The 20058-nt window shown below is 42.4% G+C and overlaps 1 protein-coding gene across 2 annotated transcripts in view; it reads left to right on the top strand.

Moving 5' to 3' along the window:
* BMPER (BMP binding endothelial regulator) overlaps window positions 1–20058 on the top strand; it is a 155867-nt gene that overhangs the window by 37294 nt on the left and 98515 nt on the right. For both annotated transcript variants that reach the window (XM_075057040.1, XM_075057031.1), the window contains exons 5-6: window positions 584–674; window positions 1489–1571. In XM_075057040.1, the coding sequence (XP_074913141.1) occupies window positions 584–674; window positions 1489–1571 (174 nt within the window). The remainder of the gene's footprint in view (window positions 1–583; window positions 675–1488; window positions 1572–20058) is intronic.

Here is a 20058-nt window from a genome sequence, read left to right as displayed (position 1 = left end):
CCAACTGCAAAGCCGCAAGCGACAAAAAAAGTAGCAGCCTTTTGTGCAGAGATCCTCACACCCAGATTTGTTCAGGAGGGCTCTTGACTTCTCCAACAAGAAGCACAGGAAATGTTAATTTACTAATACTTATCAGGCAAAGTATCAAAGATAAGCGTCTCCCCTCTACAGAACAAGATGCTTTTATCTGCTTTCTAAGTCTTTTTTCCTCCAAGGGGAAAGGGATGATGAGATTGCCTTGTGTCTGGCCTGTTTTCACCAGAGCTGCATGGCAGATTCCTGAGGCTAAGGATTCCTGATAAAGCAGGATTTCTTTTCCTAAGAAGGTGCTTGGTTTCTTACCTGATGCATTTTAAGGCAAATCCTGTGTCTGGAGTCAGGGAGACTCAAGTAGATCTTTTGACTGTGGATTAACCTGAATCCTGATACCAGGCAGCAGGTGCAGAAAGAAAAGAGGTTTTGAAATCCAGTGCTCTGCAGCATGTGCGGGGCTTTAATTGTACCACTAGTAATTGTGGGTTTTTGCTTGTTAAAGCAACCACAATGCTAAGAATGAACATGTCTGATCTGCTTCTTTTTTCAGGAAGGAGTGATAGTAGAGTCAGAGGTACAGTGTGTTGTTCACTGCAAAAACCCTTCCAAACTCATGGGAATGTGTTGTCCTGTGTGTCCAGGTGAGATTTCATGGGAAGATGCTGTTCGACACGTGCAACTGTATTTCTAATGATAACCATCGTTACCTGGGAGGTTGCCTCTAACTTCTGCGTTATACTTGACAAGTTACTAAAATGTGGGCCAGTGGCTGGCAATGCACTAAATGACACAAGAAGAACATGCTTAATATTTTTCAGTAGAGGACATGCAGACTGGGGGATGCATAGGCAATAGCCTGTGGCAATATCTACAGATGTATTTATGTCATTTTTCAGAGGGTCTGTCAGCTGGGTTTGCCTGGCTGATGATTGGGATTTTGTTAGGAGGGGAAGTATAAAAGTAACCCTAAAAAAGGAGACTCACTTTTTGAAGGGGAGTGGGAATGGGTTGCCTTTGTGAAGCACAGTGACAAATTGACAAGGTTTTATAGGCTGATTAGATTTTAACAGAGGTCTTGTAGGTAAGCACTGCTCCAGTTGTGATATATTATATTCTAATTAGTTATAATTTCTGTCAACATCTAAGATAAACTCAGGGAGTAAGAATGAGTAGTAAAAAGCAAACAGCCTAGAAAAATGTTTCAAAGCCACTTTTAACGGAAGACCTGACTTAGCCTCGACTTCATTGGTACCAATTTATCTGTTGTAGAAGGATGCTTTCTTTCCCCCAAAAGATATCTGGGGGTTCTCAAGGCCTTTGTAAAGGCTTCTGAAATGATTTCTATCAGAGAGGATGGTACGATTTACTCTTCATGTTGTCCTGTGATGGGGGTGTGTTATAGAGAAAAGGCAGCGTGCTATCCTGAGCTAAACTTATTCAAATGATGTTTTCCAGGTTGTATATTTGAAGGGAGACTTTACAATGAAGGAGAAGAATTTAGGCCTAAAGGAAATAAATGTACCAAGTGCTCTTGTATTGTAAGTATTTGCCTTTTGGCATTGTATCTCCCTGTATGAACTTCAAAAGGCACATTATTATTGCCATAACAAAGCAAAAAATATAAGGAATTCAACACTATTATGCATTCTTCTCTTGGAATTCAGGTTTCTATTGAAGATTTTACTGCACTAATACATTGTATCACTCATATTCCGAGTTCATCATCTCTTTGGGGACCTTACACTATATGCAGATTGAGCTGGATATTTGGGAGAGAGTAAATGTGTCAAATTGGTGATGCTTTTTTTGTGATGGGATCATGCAGGAGGAGACAGAAAGCTTTTTGGGTTTCATCTATTGATCAATATTTATTAGAAGTTTCCTTAAACTGATCTTTTGCAAGGATTCCTTTCAGCTGTATGCGACATGGGCCTTTGCTCTGAATTACTGAGTGAAAGGATGCGGGTAGCCTCCTTAGGCTGTCCCAGGTGGATTTTGGCTTGACGCTTAATGAAAAAGTCATATTCTGGATTTTATCCTTGACTAGCAAGAATATAGAGAGGAAGTAATAATTGCATCCTTTGGGTAATGAGCACAGGCTTCTCTTTCACCTCCATTGAGTTAAAAGATAATGTTGTATGAGTTGGGGCGGATAACTTTGACTTCATTGGTGTGATCTGTGAGACCAGGAAAATGCAAAGTTCAAATCACTGCTTTTGTTGCAATTGATGGGCTGGTTAGCAGCAGAAAGTGCAAGGCCACAGAACTTTACATTACAGTAGAATGCCATGAGTTTTGTCAGTACCAGACACAGCTCTCCTGCATCATGAAAATAAAATAAAAAATGGAGGAGAGAAGGATAGAATTCAAAAATTATTATGTATTTATACACAGATACACACACATTTAATGAAGCTGCTGCAGAGAAATTGGATTGTTTTGTGGGAAAAAAGTCCTGGTAATCTGCAAAATTAATTTACACTAAATCATTACTGCCTCTGTGGAGAATTAAGCTGCTCAGGTAATTTTGTTTGGTTTGTTTTGGTTTTTTTTAAAGTTTTAATCCTGTAATAATGAAAATATGCCATCACACATGTCACAGTGACATATGCCCTGGGCTCCTGTTCTGCTGAACGCCTCCTGTCCCAGGCTGAGGAACATTGCTTTCTCTGTACTCAGTGGGTCCCCGTCTCACTTCAGCTTCAGCTGTAAAGCAGTAGCTTTACACTCAGGCTTTCCTTAGTCATGTTACTCAGGGAAAAGCAGGTCCGAATGGTTGAGAAATCTGTGGAGACATGCTTGAGTCTTTTCTGGCTGTGCTTTGCTCTTTTGTAAGTACTGTACAGATATTGCCTATTGCCCAGTTGTTGGTGTGCCAATATCTCCTTGATCAACTTCCCTTTGTTCCCTAAATAACAAAAGCAACTGTGCTGGGAAGAGCATGGGTGGTGGGAGTTATTTAGGGAGAGCAATATAAAGAAATATAAGAATATAGGGTCAGACCTGAGGGTCTTTCCTTGACAGTTATCAGTTTCAGCTATGTTAGAGAAGGAAACACATCAGCTACTGATAGTAAGACATTTAAAGCCTCAAGCAAGAGGCTTAATGATCCCTTCTGAGAAAGACGGTATGACAGTTTTGGATGTTAATGACATCTGTATAAAATCTCCAGCTCTAATTCTGAATCTTACTGACAGCAAAAGAAATGCTATCTATGTGTAAGCTCCATCTGACCTCCCTTCCTCTCTGCAATGCCTTTTTTTACCGTCTTGCCTGTTTCCTTCAGAACTTGGGCCCATGCTAATTCCTATGTAATTTCAATTTGAAGCAAATAATGGGGGCATCCTCAGGGCTGTGATAGGGGTTTGCTACCTTCTTTACATCCATTCTCTTTTGGGAATGGGTCCCCAGTGAATCTCATATCTAAGCAGTTGGTGGATGTCTTATTTAAACATACCTATCTAGTCATGCGATGTGATTGGAACAGGCTTGTGTGTGATGTGCTGTAACTTGTGCAGGCTTTAACAGATGAAAGGTAGCTCCTCAGCCCAAATAAGATTTCTTCTGGGATTTCAGATTGTAACTATTCAATGAGTCTTTTGTGGAAATGGGGCAGAGGAAGTGGTACAAATTGTTCCCAAGGTATTTGGGAGGGGGTGATGTAAGGATTCAAGCCACTCTTACTTGAGGGTGAATTCTGCCTTTTACTTGGGAGCAAGCTTTTCTAACAGTGGATTATTCTGGACTCCATAGGCCATCAGTGTCCCAGGGATGGTACTGCAGGCAGCGTTGAACAGAAAGAAAGTAAAGAGGGATGGCTGTGGTTTGTTTTCCTGGAGAGATATAAGGTTGTCCTGCACTCACTAAATGTATTAAAATGAGGAATTACTTAAAAAAAAGGAATTTTGCTGTTGCGAAATGATGCACTCAAAAGTCATTGTACATCAGCAGGCCTGGACTGTGGGGCTCAGTCTTTGGAAAGCTCTTTGGTAGTTCAAATTTGTGGTATTTTCAGCTCAAAGTGGTGCCTACTAAATACTACTGAGCTCCTAAAGAATGCAAAATGGTTATTAAGATGGTTTGTTGTTATTGTTTTTAACATGCATTGCTTGTGCAAATGAGGACAAAATGGGATCTTAGGAGTTGGGGATCCCTGTCTTGGTAGAGCAGGCTGGCTGACTGGCAGGGCTTCCCTTGCGCTCCCCAGCCCCAAAGGGTCTACGTATGGGTGATTCACTTGGTCCTTAGCCGCCGTGTGCTCCACTCATTACTATGGTTTCTCTTTAACACCACTTGTGGTTCTAGTTATTGTCTGCTGAAAACCAGACCAAACCCACCAAACGCATTTCATGAAGGTCACCAAAACAACCCATTAGGAAATAACTTTTGGGTTGCTACTGAGCCAGGGTGTGCTCACGGCGGTGAGATGGAGATGAAAGGCCCTGTATTCCGTTACTGCTCTCCTAAGCGAGCCGCTCCTTGGGGTAACTATTTCTTGCTGAAAATGAAAATATATCACCTCTCACTCAATACATATTGCCTGTCAGGAGCAAGCAAGCTGGCTTTTAATGACTCAGTTTCTCTGGGGATAGGCATTTGTGTAAAAAAAGTGGACAGGATAATAGGGATCTCCTCCCGCCCCGGCTGAAACCCAGCTGTCTCACAATAATTCATCTGTCTGGCCTGTTCCTGCTTTTCGTGATAGGCCAGCAGCCTGTTCTAGAGAAACCTTGGATATTTTCCCTACCATAAGCACCTACTTAAATGAAGGACTGGCTGCTTTAATCGAGTGTTATTTCTCAGATACTACTTTTATGAGGTCAAGAGTGTGTTTCTGCTTGCACAGTGAGAGCACTTGGCTTACATGTTTCCTTTCCTACAGCCTGCATTAAAATAGTCAGACTGTGATTATCTTAAATGTTTTCATTTTCTCTTTTGATGTAGCACATTTAGGGGAAAAAAAAATAGTGGAGGGGGAAGGAGAGAGAGACAGGGAGGGAGGAGAAGACATTTGGCAGGAAAGTGACCTTGCGTGAGAGCAGTAACCATGGAGAAGCTCATCTTTAAATGGTAGTATCCAAACTCATAACTAGCCTCTTTTGGCTCACACTGCTGTTACCCAGACCATGGGCACTGTGCGTTTCAGCATCTGAGGCATGCGGTGGTACGAGGTACCACCATGCTGAGAGCGTGCAGCACTATGGAGGTGCTGCAGCCTGGGACCCATCTTCCTCCACACCCCGATGGGGAGAAGGGGAGTGGATCCACTCAGGAAATGGTTGGAGGCTGGATTACGGCATTGCTGGGATGGCCAAGGGCTGGGATTGGGAAGGGTTGCACCATCTGTCTGTCCTGCAGGGAGGCATGTCACTGCGCTGACCACCGGCAGGGTGGGCACGCATGTTTGGTCCCCCAGTGGCATCATTTCACAAAAGCAATGTTGGCTTCTTAGCTGCTCTTCCAAAATGATTCAAAGCAAGTGAAACCCTAATGGCTGGAAGCAGAGCATGGGGATTTGGGGCCCTTGGAGAGCTGAATTTAAAAGCAGCCTCTGCTCAATGTCCTTTGCATCATTGGGGGCTTTTACACTGCTGCTCAGGCATGCTCACAGGGACTCAAGACGCACACAGCTCCTGGTCTGCAGGTGTACTTGTGGATCTGTGCAGGAAATGTCTTGTCACTCATGTTCCTGAGTGCTAGGGTGCAAAACCTGCATAATGAAAGTTTTGCACAAAGAAAAGGAAATCGCACCAAGAAAATCTGTTTCTAAATCAATGTGTAACAGGTGTTGCAACTGTGATAAGTAATGAGAAACTACATATGTTAGTGTTTTGGACACTATTTAGAAGTAATGTGTTTGGTCTGAACTACTTATCTGGGCTCCTCTTCAGTTAATGGAGAGAGAGGTGGGATGGATTACTCTCTACAGATGCCTATCTTCCTCCACTAACTACAGGGGGAAGCCTACCTGGCTCCCTGGCCTCTGAGATGGCTGAAGATAGCTCAGATGGATCCCGCCCTTGCGGTCAGCTGGGTGATAAAGCACCCTGATACTGCTTTAAAGGCTTGGCTTTAACAGATACTGGGAGCTGCTGAAATACATTCCCACTGCAGTGGACTGTGGGGGAGGTACTCCAGTCTACCAGGAAACTCAGGAGAACTCACAATTAAATGTATCCTTGGTGAATGCTGGTAGCAGAAGCTATGTCCAACTTCAAATTTTGATCCTCAGGGCAGTGCCAAATGCTGATCTTCCCAAATTTCCATGTACTCCAGCTGCTTTGATTCAGCTCCAAACTCCAGCAGACACTCTCTTCCCCCACTTTGGGGGCTAAGAAATGGAAAGAAAGAGTTGTAGTCATGGGTGGAAAAGCGAAGAGTTGGTCTTTTGGTAGGAGGAGCGTTCACTTTCTCAAAGCTAGTGACATAAGCAGAAGTGGTTGGCTTACGGGTGGATGCAAAAGGAGAGCAGTAAGCATTCAGAAATGGGATATGGAGGGGTGCTCACTGTGTCTCTCTGGGAACCCCCCATAAGTTTGCAGATTTTTTGTGAGGCTAGAAAGTTTGGTTTTCTGACTAGCCTAATAAAAGACTAGCCTAATAAAAACATAATCTTCCAGCTAGGTGAAGAAGTATGGCTGTGCAGGTAGGTGTGGAAGAGCAAGAACTTGGTATGTGATGAACCCAAGAAAAGTAATGCGGCATAGAGACATAGACAGTGTCCTGTTATTTATTCTTTCTTTATCAGGTTTTCTTCAGACTTCAGAAAGCATACCCACTTCCCTATGGATTGTATACTACATGAGCCATGTCTGAAATATTAAATTCCTTTGATTTTGGAAATATCAAAATTAAAAAAATAATAGTTTGGACATTTAAGAAAAATATTGGTTAGAAAACAATGTGAGGTTTTTTCTTTTCTCTCATTGACATGTAGCCATTTTTAATCTTTCTTTTAATTTCTCTCAAAAAAATTCTCAAAAAATGTGTCTTTGAGAAAAAAGTTAAAAATCATTTTAATAAAAGTCATGGAGTAAAGTTAAAAATAAAATTAATCACAGTTTTTTCTGAAATACAGTAGTATCTGGAATAGCAATGCAAATGGGCATAATTCAGCATAATTATTCCCTGTAAATGATTCGTATTCATAATCACTTCAAATCTCAGATTTTAGAAAGAGTCTTTCTGTAGCAAGGTCTCATTTCCTCCCCCTGTGGATATTTGAATTTTGTCCTGCACCTCTCCTACCTGCAGAACTTCCTAGCTCACCTAGTCTGAGTGTGTTCCCAGCTCAGGCTGCAGAAACCTTTCATCATACTTTTAATTTCGGTCAGGATCAAAGGGGTCTTCCTGTGCAGCGAGAGACTGTGCCCAGTTTAGGCACATTTCTAGGGGAGCAGAGGTATTGAGCAGCTCCGTGAAGGTCTAGGTGACTCTTGAAGGATTGTGAGCCTGGAACATGCAGCATCTTTCTCATATCCCTTCCTTCCTCAGAGTTCTTTGCTTGCCCCTCCTGCCCTTCAGGATTCAGTTCAAATTTACCTTCCATGCTTCAGCATGGTCCATGCTCCTCAGGCTGTGCAGTCAGAGGGGTCTACCTGTATCTGTTCTTCTACATTCTTCTCCATCATTTTACATAGGTAGCACTACCCAGATGTTATTTCTGAGATGGCATCTAAGGCCACCAGTCAAAGATGAGTGCCCATTGTGCTTTATATCATAAGGACGTGCATTCCTGTCCCCAAGAGAAGAGAGTGTGGAAGAAGAATGTGAAGAAAGATGAAAGGGTGATTTGGCCGATTTCTCTGGGGAATTTTTCCTGCTGAAAAAGAAGGGTGGAAATGCTGAGGAGTTGGAGGAAGTAGTTCTGCCTTTATAAGGCTCTTGTTTAGACAAAGACCATCTTTCCAGTTTGATTATCTGAGATGGTACCGCAATAATTAATGAATTAAGAGATACTAGAAGCCATAAAAGACTTAAAAATTTGTGGGTACCTGAAGGGCCTAAGTAGATGCTGATTAACAACCCCTCCGCATCTGTGCATTGCATGAACAACCTTTTGCAGTACAGAGAAAAAGTGTCCAGGACTTCTTATCATGTAAAGGAAATGAATGCACAGAGGAGGATGGATTTTTGCACTCCTAAAGTATATAAAGAAAAAAATAATGCAGGTTGACCACTTTTAAATGGTGATAATAAAGGCTTATACCTCAAGTGTAGGTTGCTGTAGTTCTTGAGACCAAAGGAACAGAGCATATACTGTCAGGTGTCTGTCCCCTTTCTTGTTAAACTTTTCCTAATTAACAGGCTGAGATTGATTGTTCTTATTGACAAAGAAGAATTAAGTACACAGAGCTTTAACAATAAAGAAGACCTGTTAACAGGCAGTCTCTGATAAGGGGACTTTTTTATTGGCATTGGGCTGCAATGAAGCCTGCAAACATCTCTGCTGTAACCCACTCCATGCAAAGGTAAAGAACGATCTTGGAGGGAAAACAGAGCAGTAAGACGGCAGAAAACAAAGAACCTGGTTAAAGTAAGCAAACAAACAAACAAAGAACCTGCTGGCCAGCAGGGGATGAAAGGGTTGCATGTGGTTTCAGAAGAGCCTGGTGAAGACAAAGGTTTTATGTGAGATGGCTGTAGCACTTCTTGTAAGCGGCTTCAAATAGGAATGCGTGTGGCATCTCGTGGGAATGCTTGTGTGCAGAATTGATTTGGGTCTAAAAGATTCCCACAAGTTGTGGTAGGAAGCAGTAAAAGCAATAGCTTGTTAATTAACAGGGCCTTTGTTTGCCAAACATTTTATGAAGAGTCCAAGACCCTTCTGGCTGGTGTTACAATGAAGGAAAGGCTGAGAAGAGTAGGAGTGGTTGGCTTTCATGTTTGTCACCCTTTCAGTTTAAATAAACTTGGATGTGACAGGTTTGTGGGTTGTTACAGGATAACAATAGTTAATGATTTTAAACTTGCACACAGCCCTCTGTGTCCCGAGACAAGGTGTCTTAATATGCACAATACTGCTAAATGAATTTACACAAGAGATCTTAACTAACTGCGTAACAACTACTTGTTTTCCTTTGTCCGATTTTCAAAAGCAAAGCAAAGAAAAAAATTAAAGATCAGAGGCAATACATTGCTACATGTAGGGCTTCAGGTTTTAGTTTTTTCCCCTCTCTCAAGTCCGACCTCTGCATCACTGTGGGTACCATATTTTTTTTACTGAATCATGCGGTAGCCATTGACTTTGTTCATATTTGAGGTCTTTTGTAGAAGATGTGAAGTGAAAATTGGGATCATTAAGTTTGAATTGCTGTTGAGATCTAGTGTGATTGCCAAATTCCGTCTTGACTTGCTATTAGTTTGCCTAAATTCTCCTTCCTCTTTCCACTGCCTCCTACAGCATTACTTTTGTTTTCTGCCCTGGAAGCATTTTGTTTTGATAAAGGAGCAAGTTTCCAAACCTACCTGATAAACTATTCTCCAGCTGGGATATGTGATAAATTAACATTTCTTACAAAAAGCCAGTCATATAGAAAGACTCCTTGGATTCCATCAGCTTTTTTAATGTTCATGAACATATTTATTACTTTTGTTGCCTTATTTAATCATAAGACACAGACACACTGGGTAGTCAAGGGGAGGAAAATGATACCCAGAGAATTATTTTCAGGATTGTGACAAGCTGTAACTTTTTTATACAACTCATCCTCTCAGGCTGAGAGTAGGATAGGCAGAATTAATTTATTGGCTGTCAAAATATATATGGGAAAGAGAAAGGGAAAAAAAAGTGCTTTGAGACGTGCCAGTGGTTTACTTGTTCTGCCTTTAACCTGTCAGAAATAAAATTTGACTAGGAGCCAAACTATCATAACATCTTTGGCACTCTGCTGTGGGTACATCCATCTGAAGGAAAGATGCAGAAATCCTTGCAGGAGGTGCAGAGTTAGAGTCAGCAGTGGGATGTAAGCTCCCAGCTTCCACTGTAGGTGCTTGAATACAAAAGGTGAGACCTTAAAAATGCTTTCTAACTCTAGTAATAGAAATTGCCTGGATGTCTTAACTTTCTTCCACGAAGTTGCACTCCAATGGTACCTAAACTTCGTCCCAAACATAACTAGAACACTATTAAACTTGACAATCCCAAGCTTCATTGAAAACCGAAGAAGTTTTCAGCTCTCTGCCAGAAGCTTCATAATGAAGCATTGAGATTTTCCACAGAAAGCAGCTGTGTGGGGTTTTTTTTGTTGTTGTTTGGTTTCTGGTTTTTTTGTTTGTTTGTTGGTTGGGTTTTTTTGTTTGGTTTTTTTTGTGGTTTTTTTTTTTTTTTTTTTTTAAACTGGAGTTTAGCAGTATTACTCAATATTTTGTGCTAAAATCATTGAAATGGAAATTTCTTTATGTCCCCTGGTTGGGTGTCAGAGCCAATGCAATTGAAAGTGCAAAGTCCAGATATCCAGCAGGCTCAGATCTGATGTTTGAGGCATCTAAGCCCAAAATTATTTGAGTAGCTTGCATGCTTTGTGTGGTTTCTTCTCCCTTTTTTCTTTTCTTTCTCCAGAACACAGCAGCAGGAGTAGGAGAGTAGGACAGAAGCTAATATGCCCTTGCCAATACTATCTTTCTTCACAGGAAAAAGCAGAGTTGGCCTCAGCTCTGAGAGCATAACAATGAGGAGAGTCTTGTTCCTTCTACCATCCTCTGCCTTGCACCCAAATATTCAACATGCTGAACAAAAATTTGAAAATGAGACAATGTATGTGAAAATAATTAATTTCAAGAAGTCTAAGGATTTTGTGCTTTTCAGCACTCAGTCTCTTTTTTGCCCCCTCTCCTAGTTGCAGCATAACAACTTTCCTTCTGGATGCAGCTGAATAGCAATTCTTCCTAGCAATCTCAGTTGCTGATGCACTTTTTATTCTTTCAGCAGCCTGCTGAACTCCACTGCTTTCTGTCTTTTGAGGTCAGTTTTTTAATTCTCCAAGGTTACTGCAATTACCCTACCCCCCATCTAGTTTTTTTAGTGCTGCACTTAAGCAAGTGTGGGTATGTACATGTCTGGGACCATGCAGGGAGAGAAAATCCTATGTTTATTATATCTTCTACTATGCACTGCTCTTTGTAGTTGACATGCACATGTAAAATCTCTTATCAGTAGTACTTGCACAGCATTTGCTACTACAACTTTGTCTTTTTTGACTGTGAACCTGATTCTAACACAGTGAACGTTTTATAAAGTAGCTAAATGGGAATAGGACCCATAAAAGTTTACACCTGGTGGAAACCAAGCCAGGGAGGCATTTTCTTTCCCCATGGTGTTGTTACATTCCTCGTGGTCAGCAGTAATAGGTCTGCCTCCTGAAGTATGGGCTGTGGGGTTTTACTCCGTGTTCAAATGGGCATCACTTGAAGCTTTAGCATTTATGGTATTTGGAAGACACATTCTTGCTTCCTGAGTATTCAGTGCAGCAGAGGTAACAGCAAGCAATTATATAGAATGAGGAGTAAGTTACAGGCTAATTTGAGGGCCGAGGGGCCTGGAGGAGAAGAAACATGCTTGTACATCAACAGAAAGATCATCAACCTGTGTAGCATGTTTGCTGCTGTTCCCCTCAGACTGTTTTTGTAGTATTTCTCTGAGTCAGGTAAGAAGCTAATAAGGACACTATTAATATATCTAATGACCAAAAGTACTTTTTGCAGTTTTCATACTGAGTGCCTGTATTTCTATTTCTAAGTATCTTATCGGGCTGCCTCTCATTGCTGTCAGTCTCCGGGAAATCCTTTATCTCAGGCTTTCTTCAAGCTTACAGAAAGAGAAGGTGGCAAAGTTCCCAAAGTAGACTTGGATTTTTCTTGCTTGTTCCCTGGTAACTGCTCTTCAGACTTCAGTGAGTAGCCTGGTATACTGTGATTATAATACATTTTTGATTCCTGTCTGATTTTTCATGTAGGGCAATGGGTTTCGAACAGAGAGGATGTTCCCTTCTCAGGATGTGGCAAGGTTTAGTGGAGGGTAGCCAAGTCATGCTTAGGGAATAATTTTTTCCTTCATGATGTAGTGGTTGCAAAACAATGTGTAAAGCGCACAGTGCTCCAAGGGGAGCAAGCAGGGCTCAAACTCACTGGGACCCTGGAGTTAACTACAGCAAGGGAAGGTGCCAACTTGCCAACGAAAACCCAGGAGTATGCAGATGTTACAGAGATAAAAATCTGCAATTTCCAGCTCTCCACAAATTCCTTCATCTCTCATTCATTTTGAACTCTATCTTTTTCTAAATACTTATGTTTATTAAAGTGGGGAAGCCTGCATAAGTTATGTCCTGGAAGTGGGCAGATGAAAGCAAAGGCAAAAAAAGAATTCATAATTTCTGGTGTACAGGATTTATACAGTATTTGTGCTCCTGCAAACAAAGTAAACCAGTCATACTGGGAGTACGAGCTTTAAGTCTGTATCACAAAAATAATTTCTAAAATCTCATTTGAAATTCATATCAACTTTTATCAGATGGAAGACTTTCTCTTAGGGATGACGCTTGCCCACGGAAGGAAAAATAAAATAAAATGTAGCATACCGCACATGCCCAGTCAGAAAAGCCTGAAATATTCATATCTAGAATGCCCAAAAGCATATTTGTGGTTCAACTACAGAATAAATAACAATTTAATATTATTAATTAAAAATGATTTAAGCACACACAATCTCTGGGTAGTGTATAATATCGAATATATCAAACTCTGATTCCCCATTTCCCCAGTGCTGAACAGTAATTTGGATAAAATTTAGTTTTCTATAATAGCCTGCAAAATTACTGGTTTAATAAATCAGAAGCAATACTTTGAAAATGGGTAGGAGTGTGACAATTTGTCTTCAACAGCCAGAACACCAGCATGAGGACATCAGCCCTATGTAATATTATCAAGATGTTTCTCTCCAGTCTATTGAGAGAAATAATTTTTTTTTTTTTTTTGAGGACTCAGTGTTTCAACATTTCAATGCAGAAAGGAAAGCACTGGAAAGAAGCAGGTTGGAAATTTTCAAACATGGTAGATGATGATTGTTCTTTTAGTTTTGGCTTTCGGTTCCAAAAATCCTAACAGCCTCAAATGAGACAGTACTGAATACCACACCTCATACTCCAGTGAGAAACTCTTAACAGCACTGGCTTTGAAACCCTGGCCCTAAGGAAGAAGTTTGTTGTAGCCCTTTTAAATCTGATTTCATTTAGACTTGATATCTCCTCCTTTTATCTGAATTAAACAATGCTGAACTTAAAAGGTTACAAATATTAAAATGAATGTGGTTTTCTATGATAAAATTGAGATAACTGTGTTCATAAAAATGGAATCCAGGAGCTGGGTTGCGTAGTATAAAAATGAGAAACTAGTTATGTCCACTGCATAATTTTATCACCTGTCGCTAGAGCACTGTCAAAACAGCAGACTGCTCTCTTTGGAGATTGCTATGCGCTATCTCTAAATTTTGAAAAACAAAGCTGTTTTTCATATAATCCCATACAACCCATGATTTCCTGGTTTAATTAGGTTCATTTCAGTGGTGTTGACTCAGGGATAGCTTGAGTCCTGTGTTTGTAACTTACTGTTTTGATACTCAAGAGCAAATACTGGCAAACTTTACCATAACACCTTGCATAATGGCTTGGAGGCTGAATGGAAAATTTAGTCTAAAGGGATTGTTTTGCTGTATTGCAAAAAAGTAATATGATGGGGGGGATGACAGACGGCTTTTTTTTTTTTTTTTAATTTAAACTGGAACATCCCCGGTGAAATGGAAGATGGCGAGTGTGCGTGGGTACCCCTGCACGCGTGCGCACGAGCGTCGCGCATGCGTAGGAGGCTGCGTGTGCAAGTGGCCGTATTTGTGCGCGAGCGCTTCTGCCCGTGCGCGTGCTCGCTTGTGTCTGTGTGTGTGCGCGTCTGCGCATGCGTGTGCGTGTGTCCACGTCCCGGTGCCCTCGCCTGCCCGGCTCTGTATTCATGTCCCCCCATGTCCACCCAACCCCCCGTGTCCCCTGCGCGCCCCCACCCCGCCGCGGGGCGGCGCTGCTGGGCGCGGCCCCGCCGGGCGCGCGGCAGCTCCGCGCTGTTGCCCAGCGCCACCTGGCGGCTGCGGGGGGAGGAGCACTCCCGCGGCGAGGTGGGGGTGAAGGCGCCCTGCCGCGTTGCCGCGGCCCTTTTTAAGTGGTCACCTTAAAAACAGTGTGGAAATACGTTTGTAGTTCCGGTTTTTTGTTTTTTTTTTTAAATACCGGGAGCCATAAAGCGAGAAGGCAGTCAGACAGCTAAAACTTCTTAAGTGAAGAACGAATTGTTAAAATGGCTGACCTTCTTAACGTCGGGATCTGGGGGCTTACCTCAGCCTTGCCTTGCAGGGCTCAGTCCTAGTCAGGCCTTACGAGGAGAACTGTTGCATCACGGCATGCAAAAGGTCCATCACCAAAAAGCAGGTAGGCAGGCGGCGGGGGAAACGGCTGCCAAATTATCCCCGGGGCCTGTGGAGCCACTGGCAGGGCAACACTGGGCTCTGTGGGGAGCAGAGAGGTTTACCCTTGCCGGCCATCAAGCCTGGCCAAAGGCAGTTTGCTTGCCTGTTTCCAGCAGCATGTGGGGCTGCAGAAAGTGAAATTTAATTCAGAGTGATAAAAAAGAAGTTAAGTAAGTTACCCCATGTGGTGATAACTTACCAGTAGAAAGGTGCTGTGAAGTGCTACAAGCAGCCTGACAGGCTGTCCCCAAGTTCAGAAACTCCTAAGCAGAGAAATGGCCAACTATGACTAACTGGACAATTAATCTTAATAACAGACATTTAATAAGAGCCACATTTGGAGATTCCAGCAGCTCCATCTCTGCATGCAGTGAAGACCTAGTTTAAATACAGTTCCCTAGAATCTGAAAGTACTTGACCTTTTTTTTGTGTTTGAGCTGACTTCCTAGCTGGTGGCATTACCATGTATGTGTTTGTATGAATTTGCTTGAGTGAGGCCTTTTACTCCTGCTCCTGTTCTCTGCTTCCACCTCTTCCCATAATAATTTCTCTGGTAATGAAGTTTGGGTCAGCAGGGTAAAATGGTTGGATTTGATTTCTGGTGACAGTGCAGTTTTTGAAATAAACTTTTGCATATATAGATTGATAAAAATTTGCAATACTGGAATGACAAGCGTTAATATAAGGCTTTTGGGTTTCTGCCTAATTAAAATGATAAGAGAATACAAAGGAAGGAAATCTAAACAGTTACAGTCTGCTGAGGAGTTAAAAAAGGCGGCATTGAGTCGGAGTCTGGTCAGCTGCAAGTGCTAAGTTCGAGTTGTTATTTATTATCAGAATGAAGATAAATGAAATCACCAGTCATTAGTGCACAATGTGTAAAGAGCTCTGAAATATCTTTGCACACACGGCAGACTCCCAAGCGGCCACTGCAGCTAGCACTGCTTAGTGCAGCCTCTGTTAACTTGCAGCAGTTAACAGGATGCAGTGGCTTTGCTGCAGGGTTATCCACACTCAACTTGCCTTCTCTTCAGCTAATTTGATGTGGAAGGCATACCCACGCAGTGAAGCAAGCTGACAACAGCATGGGATGAGTGCTTTACTTAGGAGGTGGTGGCTGGTCAGTAGCCACAGTCCTGCGTGGGTTAGCTAGTCAGTGTTCATATTGCCACAGCATGTAGGGGACAACTCTGAACTTGCTAACACCCTTTTGCAAGGCTGTGAAGGATGTAAGGGACTGGGGATGTTTGTAACCACCCCAGTAAACAGAAAATAGGTTCTCGGGTGATGGGGCTTCCTCTTTTAGACCTAAGGGGCAGCAGGGCCGGTAGGTATCTACACCCCATGTTCTTCTAGGCTAGCTAGCAGGAGGATCCACCCCATGAAGTAAATAACTAGGAGGGCCTGTGTGAAGTACTATTATAATTTAGAAGGAGAAGTAGTCTATGCCCTAGTAATTCCCATTCACATTTTATTTCTCTCATCTCTGAAGGGAAGGGCCTGGGGATGGTGTAGTAGACATGTAGAATAAAATGTAGACATTTTATTCCATTTTCCCTTTTCTTTCTCTCCTTTTCCCTCTAGCAGAGAATGACTTTCCCTCTAGCAGAGAATGACTTGCTAATCCTGGGAAGAAGCTACCTGCCTGAGTTTCTGTTGGGGCAACCCTGGCTTCTGTGTGCTTGACTTCTCATAGGGAGACAAGAAGATTGTTTTCTTTGAGTCTTCACTGATTCATTCACAACTGACTATTTACAAAGAAATATCTTGGGCTACTTAATCAGTGTCTTTGTGTTCACTGAGACTCTTACAGACGCCTTTCCATTGTGCATGTTGCTACATTAACCTGTTCCAGTGCTTTGTATATCTGAATCCTCTGTTTGCTTGTTCAGACATAAGGATCCGCAGACTGAGGCAGAAGAAAGGTTCATCTGGCCAAGTGGCTTGTTTCCAGCAGTTGCTATAAGGAGATGTTAATTTAATATTCCTCCTAATACAATATATAAAGTTTTACCACAATTTCTTCAGATCACTGTAAGAGATGCTGAGGCCAGGAATGTGCTAATTAAAAACCATAGAAGAAATATCAACTATAAAACCTTGGGTAGGCCAGATTGACTTAATCCCTGCAGCATTATGCAGAGCCTCATGAGGCAGTTACAAGAAGTCAGAGGGTCGAAGGTGTTTTGGATGTAGTTAGAAGTGTCACAGGTTTTGCTCTAGGCCTTCCTGCTCCTCTGAGAGGGCACAGTGGAAGGCGGAGAGATGGAAGCCAGTGCTGTCTCAGGCAGCAGAAGCTACAGAGTCTGTCTTCAGGATGCAGAGGGAGACTGGCTTAATTTAGGAGAAGCGGAAGGTGCCTGAGATGTTCAGGCAGCTGAGGGGGATTGTTTGGTATTTAGTAAAAGCTTAATCATGTATTAGGGTTGTTTTTTTGTATCTTTACTTCACTACTGCTAGTCTGTGCTTTTAAGTAAACCTACTCTCTTAACCTTTGTTTTCTCTTGCTAATCAGGCTGGTTCTGAGTGACGTGGCACACATTTACTGTACAGCAGGGGATCCTTTAACTGGGATAATGGGATGCTCTCAGTAAGTGCCACCTCTCCAATGACCTACTGCAGGGTAGCCGGAGCATGGCAGTGTTTGCCTCCACAGTACCTTCTTGGGTCACTTACAGAGATGATGTTCCCAAAACTAGGAGAGCAAGAAATGTCTCCCAGTGACTAGCAATAACTGAGAAAACTCTGGCATGTGGCAGGCTTTGAAAAGCACTTATGGTTTTAAGGAGAGAATGTGACATACAGATGTTGGGCTAGCATTAAATAGCTACAAATGAAAACTGGACAAACATGACAAGTTCTGGGAGTTTGCATCCTGTGAGCAGAGCATTGCCTCACATTGCAGGAAATGTCCTAGCAGATACACCAGTTGCAAGAGGAACAGGATTAAAAATTATATCTGAATTTTCTTGAGTTTAACTGTGGATGGTGGAACACATTATTTGTGGCTGTTAAAAATGAAATAAATGTTTTTGTGTTACTTTAGTGATAGCCCTAATGAAGAAGAATTTTAGGAAGTAGGGAAAGGTCCATATGACTTCAACGACAGCTATATCCCTGGACTGGTAACACCTTCTCTGAAGAAAATAGGCATGTGGCCAGCCAAGCTTAAGTATGAGCTCACCTTCCACTGGGACTGCCTGTCCTGCTTTCTTGAAAAGCATCTGCACGCAGGGCTTATTTGCAGTGCTCTTTCCTTTGCTGTGGCTTGTCCTGTTGGAGACAGAAGAGGAAGCTTGATCTGGCTTCACACCTTATCCTTTCTCCCCACTTGAAGGCAGGCAAAGAGCCAGCAGGAGAGCAGCGAAATACATTTCATGCTGGAACACTTCATCTCTACGGATTTTCCCAGGGATCGTGGCTTTTCTCTTTTCTTGCACGGTATTTTCATGATACTGAACGTTGTCCATTAATCTGATATCCTTGAGAACTGTCAAAAATAGAACACTCATGTGAGTTGCAGGATTTATTTACCTTCCCCTAAAACTCGGAAAATTCTCAAAACACAGGAAATGTATTAGAAGAACAAATCATTATACTGAGGAATTTGGTAAAAGAATGGTTACTTTTTTCCCTGCTGCTTCTCCTGCAATGCAGACCCTCAGGAGCAATAGCAGAGCTGTATTTAGCCAAGCATGGAAGAAAACAGAGCACAGATGTGTTTATCTTTCTCTGTTGGTAGAAAGCACATCATTTCTGTGTAGTTTGCAACAGTGGAAAGGAAACCGAGAGATGCCCTGAGCTATGCCATACTGAGCTGGAGGGGAGGCAGAACAGGCAGGAGGTGAACAAGCAGAAGTGCATTTGCTTGAGAAGCTGATCAGGATTTGATAGAAATAGTAGTGAAGCAGCCAGAAAGAGAAGTGGCTTCATGTGTTCTCAGGCAGGAATTCCCCCTCCAGACACAGTTCTTTGAAAACTCGTTGGCTAATTAGAGCAAGACAGTCTCTCGTTGATGTCATGAGAATACGAGAGTCTAAAGACATCACCAGTAGGAATGTGCGAGTTGGAGTAAAATACGAATTGATTGCACCTTGGAGTGAAATAAACTACTGTGAGAGACAGGCAGTGTTAGCAGTGATTTCATGCTGGGTGAAGCCAGCAGTGCCTGGGAGGCATGAGAACAGGATATTTCCAGACCAGAAAGATTCCTGATAAACACTGGGTGGTAAGTGTTTCCCTCCTGCCTGACACTGCTCTTGCTGTAGCAACACTGTAACGTGGTTTGCATTTTTGGGTGGGATTGGCATGAGACTTAAGATCTGCTCTGGGGCTCTGAATTTCCTAAATCTGGAATTCTCTGTGTCTTAACAAACGCCTTTCGACTGTGGTAGCATTTCCTTCTGCATGATGCATGGGTCAGTGCAGATGGGGTGTACGTGACACTGTTAGCCAGGTCTAAGAGGCTTGCCAAATCCTTAACGGTGCTTCAGAGTGGGCCCCAGACAGTACATAAACAGTGGCTTTGCCTGCATATGGGAGAACTGCTTGACAACTTACTTAATTACTAGGTGGAAAAAAGTTTAAACATTAGGAACCGACCCATGTGTCATGTACTTTAGGAAAGAAAGTAGTCTGAGGGAATCGCATCATTATTATTCAACATATATGTAGTACTGGTCTCGCTAAGAAGTAATAGACAATATTCTCGGTGCTGTTTCGTCTCAGTTTTATGTGGCTCGTTTACATGAAAACATGTAAAAAAGTTAGGTGTGCTTGATGCTGCAATATACTCAAGTTAGCTTTGATATTCAAAGCAATCTAGCTGCGGCAACACAGACCATTGCATGGGCTAATTTACACTGTAGACAGACTTAACCACGGACAAGGTACTTTCTTAGTGAGGGAGCAGATATTTGTATTGTCTGCAGATGAGCCTGTGGGAGAGAGCATTTTCCTTTGTGAAAGGAGACCTGGGCAACAGACAGATGTTCACTTTGCTGGCAGCTGTGCTTGTTAAGATGTTACCATCCCCAGATGTTCAATACTCCCATCTTGCATACATTCCTGTCTCCTGAGCTCTGCCAGTGGAAGGAAGCCAGGAAGCACTTGCTAAATGGGCTTCAGGCAAAGTCAGCTGCATAAGCTTGAGCAGCTGGTACAGGTGGCTTGAGATAACCTGACTGCCTTTGCCTGAAGCTCATGCAACCCTTCTTGGGAAATGTCTGAGTGTGGGATAGCCTCCGGTTGGCAATGCTAAGATCTGGAAGGCAACCATCAGCTGGTGGTCTTAGAGTCACAACTGCCGCCCTTATTCATGCTTATCCATTCCCCTGTGTTGGTCAGGAATGAGGTAGATGTTTTAAGCCATCTTTAAGGTCCTTATGGTTTTGAATTGCTGGAGGCCTTGTTCTGGTAACGAATCTCACTCAGGGCTTCTCTAACTTATTTCCTGTTTCTTACGCCCCTCTGTAAGATTAAAATTAGGTTCTTGTTTGTTCCCTACTTCCAGCACTCAA

The sequence above is a fragment of the Buteo buteo genome, chromosome 2 (assembly GCF_964188355.1).
Source record: "Buteo buteo chromosome 2, bButBut1.hap1.1, whole genome shotgun sequence".
NCBI lineage: Eukaryota > Metazoa > Chordata > Aves > Accipitriformes > Accipitridae > Buteo > Buteo buteo.
This window is presented reverse-complemented; position numbering and strand designations above follow the sequence as displayed.